General features: G+C 30.8%; 1 protein-coding gene across 1 annotated transcript in view; it reads right to left on the reverse strand.

Annotated features, from left to right (window-relative positions):
• Positions 1–7,041, reverse strand: part of LOC106472173 (MAM and LDL-receptor class A domain-containing protein 1-like) — a gene marked incomplete at its 5' end in the record, with an annotated part of 30,942 nt that overhangs the window by 22,226 nt on the left and 1,675 nt on the right. The window contains one exon of the mRNA XM_022400779.1: positions 3,863–3,892. Within this exon, the coding sequence (XP_022256487.1) occupies positions 3,863–3,892 (30 nt within the window). The remainder of the gene's footprint in view (positions 1–3,862; positions 3,893–7,041) is intronic.

Raw genomic sequence — 7,041 nt, forward strand, 5'->3', positions numbered from 1 at the left:
TGACTGTGGAAATTCTGTGTATTGCAAAGTTGTATTGAGAAAGAATAAACTAGCTTTATTTAAGAAAGGACTTGTATCGCTGAAGTTCCTCGGGAAGAATTTATACCAGAAATTAACAAACGACCAGAGACGCAACAATATTATAAACTAAAGAGGTACGTGTCTATATTTTGTAATATAAATATATAATAAACTTGACAGATAGGTTTGTCTTGGTAATGTAACATAAACGTATAACAAAAAAGACAGGTTTATGCATTTGTAATGTAACATAAATGACAGACAGCTTTATGTTTTTTTAACGTAAAATAAATGTATAACAAGCTGTACAGTCTTTGTAATGTAACACAAATATATAAAAACAAAAGAGAAAGGTATATATCTTGATAATGTCACACAAGCGTATAATAAGATATTGTTACGTCTCCGTTTGTTCGTTAATTTTCCGTAAATTCGTTCCGACGACACTTTAGCGCCACAAGTCCTTTCTTAAATAAAACTGGTTTGTTCTTTCCGAATACAACTTTACGATACACTTCATTTCAACAGTCGCTCTATAACAACGCTATAACTCACGTCTCACGTGGCCAACAATATTCTGTCCGCATACATTCAATTACTCATTACCTCCCCGTCGCTTTGTGCGGTATTATATATACAAGACTACACTATATCTAGAAGGATCACGAGATTTAAGGAAAAGACGTGAATGTTCGAGAATGACGTGGCGTGATACTAGTCACGTGACCTCGGTGTCGTAACAATATACAGACAAGTTTATATCTATGTAACGCAATATGAATCTATAACAAACTAGCCAGACAGCTTTATGGCTTTTTAATGTAATATAAATGTAGAACAAAACTATAACGATGAAGGTACAACAAACTAGACAGACAAGTTTAGGCCTTTGTAATGTAACATAAAGATATAACAAGCTAGAGAGATAGGTTTATGTGTTTCCAATTTAACATCAACGTATAGTAAACGAGAAAGGTTTATGTCTTTGTGATGTAAGGTAAAGCTAGACTGACAGCTTTAAAGATACCGACAATATTATGTCTTTGTAACGAAACTTAACTGTATAACAAAATAGATAGAGTGCTATAAAGATGCAAACAGTTTTATGTATCTGTAATGAAACAGAAATATATATAACAACTTGGCAATCAAGTTCATGTCTTTCTAATGCAACATAAATGTACGAAAAACTAGACAGACAGCCTTAAAGATACAGACAATTTTATGTGATATAATTATAGTTATTGATATAGCAAATTATACAGAAGGAATTGTGTATTTGTAGTGTAACACAGACATGTAAGAACTATAGAGACGAGAGTAAGTATTCGTAATGTAACATAAATGTATTACAAAATATACAGAGAGATTTAAAGATACAGACAGTTTCATATTTTTGTAACGAAACTTAAATGTATAAAAAAACTAGACAGACATGTTTGTGTTTTCGTTATGTAAAATAATGGTTTAACAAACTACACAAACAGGTTTATATGTTTGTGATGTAACATAAAAAGCATAAGAAACTACACAGACAGATTTAAGTCGTTTTACATACAACATACTAGAATGACAGCTTTAAAAATAAAGACTATTACGTCTTTGTAACGAAATTTAAATCTATAACAAACTAACTAAACAGACAATCTTATGTCTCAGTAAAGTAACATAAATGTATAACAACCTGGACAGACAGGTATACGTTTTTGTAATGTAACACAAAACCATGATAAAATAAACAGGCAATTTTTGTAATTATATTTCAACATATATGTATAACAAATTAGAGAGATAAGCTTATGTTATGAGCTATAACAACCTAGACAGACAGATTTATGTCTTTGGGATGTAACATAAATGTGTAACAATATAGACACACATGTTTACATCTTTGTAATTCAATAGAAATGTACAGTAAACTAGACAGAAAAGTTTATATCTTTATAATGTAACATAAAGGCATAACAAAATAAGGACAGGTTTATCACTGTGATGCAACATAAATATATAGCAAACTAGTCGGACAGCTTTCTGACTTTGTAAAGTAACTTAGATATACGACAAATTAGACAGATAAAAGTATGTATTTGTAAGATAAAGGTATATCAAGATAGCCGGACAAATTGATGTCTTTTTTTATGTAAAGTAAATGTATATTAAACCAGCCAAACAGACTTATGTCTTTTTAATATAACATAAATGTATAACAAACAAAAGAAAAAATATTATGTCATTGTAATAAAACATAAATGTATTACAGATATGTTAGGAAATATAAATGTACAGCAAATTAGAGTGAAATATTTATGTCTTTATAATCTAAGATATGTGTTTTTATTAGGTAATATAAATGTATAACAAACTAGACTGAGAGGTTTGTGTTTCTAGTCTATCATGAATATATAATAAACTAGAGAGACAGATTTATCTCTTCTTTGTGTAGCAAATTTATAACAAACTAGACAAATAGGATTAGGTCTTTATAATGTAAAAGAAATGTGTAACAAGCTATACAGATAGATGAATGTCTTATTAACGTAACATAAACGTACAACAAAGTAGACTAACAGCTTTAAAGATACAGACAATGTCATGTCTGTGTAACAAAATTTATAACAAATTAGACAGACAGGTACATATCTTCTTATGTAACATAAATGTATAACAAACCAGACAGACAGGTTTATATCTTTGTAATGTAACGTAAAAGTACAAGAAACTAGGCTGAGAGATTTATGTCTTCTCAATGTAACATAAACTTATAACAAATTAGACAGAAAAGTTAATGTCTTTGTCAGTTAACATAAAGCTATAAAAACTATACAGAATGTAATATAGAGGTATGACAAACTAGACATATAGGTTTATGTCGCTTTAATGCAACATAAATGTATAACAAACTAGACATATAGGTTTATGTCGCTTTAATGCAACATAAATGTATAACAAACTATACAGATAGATTTATGTCTTTCTGTTGTAAACTAAACATGTTGTTACGTCTCTGTTCGTTTGTTAATTTTCCGTAAAAATTCTTTCCGAAGAAACTTTAACGATACAAGTCCTTTCTTAAATAAAACTAGTTTAATCTTTCTCAATACAACTTTGCAATAAACTTAATTTCCACAGTCAGTTTAACTTAAACAAACGCTATAATTTACGCTGTCTGCAATTCAATTCCATTGATGCCGTCACTTCTTGGCGGTCTTATATATTATAAAAGCGTACATCTCGTCTCTTCGTGAATCTTCTAGAAACTCATCACGTGTTACCAGAGTCACGTGACTTCTGCTCTCGTAACAATATAAAAAGTAGAGAGACCGACATAAAAAATACATATAAGTTTATGTCTTTGTAATGAAAGTTAAACTTATAACAAACTAGACAGAAGAATTTATGTGTTTTTAATGTACAACAAACAAGACAGAAGGATTTATGTGTTTTTAATGTACAACAAACAAGACTGAAAGATTTGTGTCTATGTAAGCTAACATAAATATATAACAAAGTACGTAGACAGGGTTATGTCTTTCTAATATAACATGAAAGTATAACAACCTACAAAGACAGGTTTATATATTTTAATGTAATATAACGTAATATATCTTCTTAATGTAACATATATTTATAATAAACTAGACAGACATGTTTATTCCTTTACAATGTATCATAAAATCCAACAAACTAGACGGACAGGTTTATGTCTTTGTAATGTATAATAAATGTATAACACTATACAGACTGGTTTCAAGCTATACAGACAGTTTTATGTCTTTGTAATATATCTTAAATGAAACGGTGGAGGCTTTAGGACTATAAATTAGAAATGAAAAACATTTACCTGAGTTTGGTGATGCAGTCTGTGGAAAAACTAAAAAATAAAGTACAGTATTTGAATTTACAAAATGTTTTAATAATACACTTATTTAACATAAAACTAAAAAGTTGGTATGAATATAAAATTAAATTAATATACAAGTTTCTTTCAACAGTTTTAATCCTGAGGCTGAGGTTAAATTATGCAATTTGTTTTTTGAATTATTAGCTTTATGTTTGTTTAGTAATACAATTCACATTACTTGAAGGATATATAGTCTGATTCTCTCTTTTCCAAGTTATATTATAATTTCCGTGAGTTCCGTTAAAATGAAACGAGTAGAAGTGACTTTGAGCATGGACAAAGAAACGGTGTGATTGATGAACGTGGTATGAAAAATAATGTGGAGAAGAGGAATGATGTCGAGAACACAAATAGTTTTGAAGATAAGCATGCATGTGTTGTGGAAGAAAGGTACCCAATTGAGGGGTCGCTGAAAATATTTGACGAGTTCGTAACAAAATCCTTGATGGATAAGATTGAACTACTTTTTAACTTTTTGGGAATTATAAAAGTTTATATCATTGCTGGAACATTATGTTTACTAAACACCAATTTATAATAATTTTTTATAATATTTCAGGTGGCCTCGAAAATGCATATGTTGCATAAGTAAACGTAGAAAATTTTCTATTTTTATTGCGCGAGTCGAGGTTTCAGTGAAATTCGTTTCAAAATCTATAACATACTTCAATAGATAAGACGATGCTTGACCCAAAACACACGCACTTTTACCTGCAAGGAGTGTACATGTTAGCAAGCATCAAATGTTGATTGATGACAAATTATAATATATCCATTATAATAATAATAATAATAGGTACAGTTTGTTGCGAGGTTGCGAAAATATCAGAAATTCTGGAACTGAGATTGCTGAGATTAAAAATGGTAGAATCTACTGAAGGATAGCCACAATATGGAGGATAGGAACTACTGGAAGAAAACTATGGTAATTACGATAGAAGTAAAGTGGAGAAAAGGGTTGGGATCTGCTGGAAGATAGCCATGGTAAGGATAGGAATAAAGTAAGAAAAAGGGTTGTGAAATGCTGGAGGATAGCCATGGTGAAGAAGATAGGAGTAAAGTGTTTAAAAAAAGGTTAGGGACTGCTGGAGGAAAGCCATGGTAAATATGATAGGAGTAGAGTAAAAAAAAAAGACCGTGGAGAATGTACAAAGTTTGAATGAGCAAGAGAATGAATATTTTATGATGGATATCAATAATGATGTGGAGGATAGGTATGATATGGTTGGGTACGTTATAATAAAAAAGATTTTGAAATATGCTAATCAGCTAATTACGTGACTACCACAGCCGATACAAAGTCGCGGTGGAACGGAATATATCATCACTAAATTTTGAGATTATTTGGCAATTTGTAGACAGTGTGATAGCACAGGGACATTATATCGGTTGTGGTTCTCGCGTTCTCAATTACGGATACATCATCCAGTCTCCTTCCTGACCAGTATCCTATTAAAAAAACTTCAAAAAACAACAACAACAAAAATTATATATTCTGTAAGATTGTTACAAACATATTTTTTACGATTGTTTGTTTGTTTGTAATTAAGCACAAAGCTACACAATGGGCTATCTGTGCTCTGCCCATCACGGGTATCGAAACCCGGATTCTAGCATTGTAAGTCCGCAGAAATACCGCTGTGCCACTGGGGGGGCATTTTTTTACGAATGTCATTTATGTCTGCCAATTAAAACAAATGCAAAATTGTAAGTCCGTTTGTTTTTGTTTTTTGTGAGGGGTGGGGAGATAACTGTAGTGACTTATGGCTGAACATAAACTTTATTACTTTGAAGTAGAAATAGCATATAAATATATGGACTGCTTTTACAGAATGATACATTTCTTGTAAACAGAAGCTGATATGTAAATAATTCCTTCGACATTAGGAAACAGTTTTATAGGTACTGAGATTGAAATTATAGCTCATTTTGTTAGCACATTTTATATATGATGACGTGTAAGTTTATGTCATTATTCGGTTATGTTCTAGGTGCGATTTCATGTAAACTTACGTTTAATAGATGTCCGACCGGAAAATCGGTTTTACTGGCAAGCGTTATCTACTGTAAGGTGCTGACCCTAATCGTTTATAGCTTCAACACACGCGATCTACGAAGCAGACTTCACAGCGCTGGGCTTAATTTTGAGTTATAAACGCTGTACTTTCAACCTGGGTTTACTAATGAAAGAGCAAAGTATAATATATATGAGAATACTTTTTACTAGCCTCAGAAAACGATATTGAACGCAAATGGTATAAATATGTTAACAGATAGATAATAAGCTGGTAATAACCACTGATATGATTCTATTAAATATCTGTATAAGTTTTATAATGTACTTTTACACGATAAACATTATTGTCGAGTATAAAGGTGAATGGGGAATTTTAACCCTTAAATTAATCGTGTTTATACCATTCATTATCGGCGGAGTCCACATATTGAGTGATTATATTTTTCTGCTTCTGACAACAATTCATGTAAAGTACTGACCAAAAAATAAGTGAAGTCATTCATTTTATATGTAAAAATACAATAGGGGATTCCAGCAGTAATTAGTATGATTGATTGTAATATCGAAGGAATTTTGTTTACATATTCTGTGTGGCTCTTATGTCATTAGCGATCCTGTAACCAACAATTTCGTGAACCCACAAGTACTTTGGTGCGTAGATAGTTTTAAAAACGTGTATAAAAAGCCGATGAGCAACTTGAGGCTAAATAATGTAAAACTCGATAAAAACTTATCAAGATGTATCAAAAACAATCTTCAACACTCGTGTTTAATTATTCTTTTCATTTAAATACCTTAAAACTAAGGTTGTAAATTGATGGCTTTACATTTATAAGACTGCATAACTTAGTAAATTTCATTCAAATATTTTGAAACTCGTCCATTAAATTGACATTTAATTTCTAAATACACATGGCTTGTTAACACATCAAAGATAGCAATCGATGTGTTCGAAGGAAAACGAAGTTTGATTATAAACAAGATTACGACACTTATGATAAACAACATTGTTTATTGACGAAAAGGGGACATGGATAAACGTTTCGGAATTCTATCAGATTCCATCTTCAGTATCTAAAGCAGAATAAAATGAATTTACATC

This window comes from Limulus polyphemus, unplaced genomic scaffold (assembly GCF_000517525.1).
Source record: "Limulus polyphemus unplaced genomic scaffold, Limulus_polyphemus-2.1.2 Scaffold5137, whole genome shotgun sequence".
Taxonomy (NCBI): domain Eukaryota; kingdom Metazoa; phylum Arthropoda; class Merostomata; order Xiphosura; family Limulidae; genus Limulus; species Limulus polyphemus.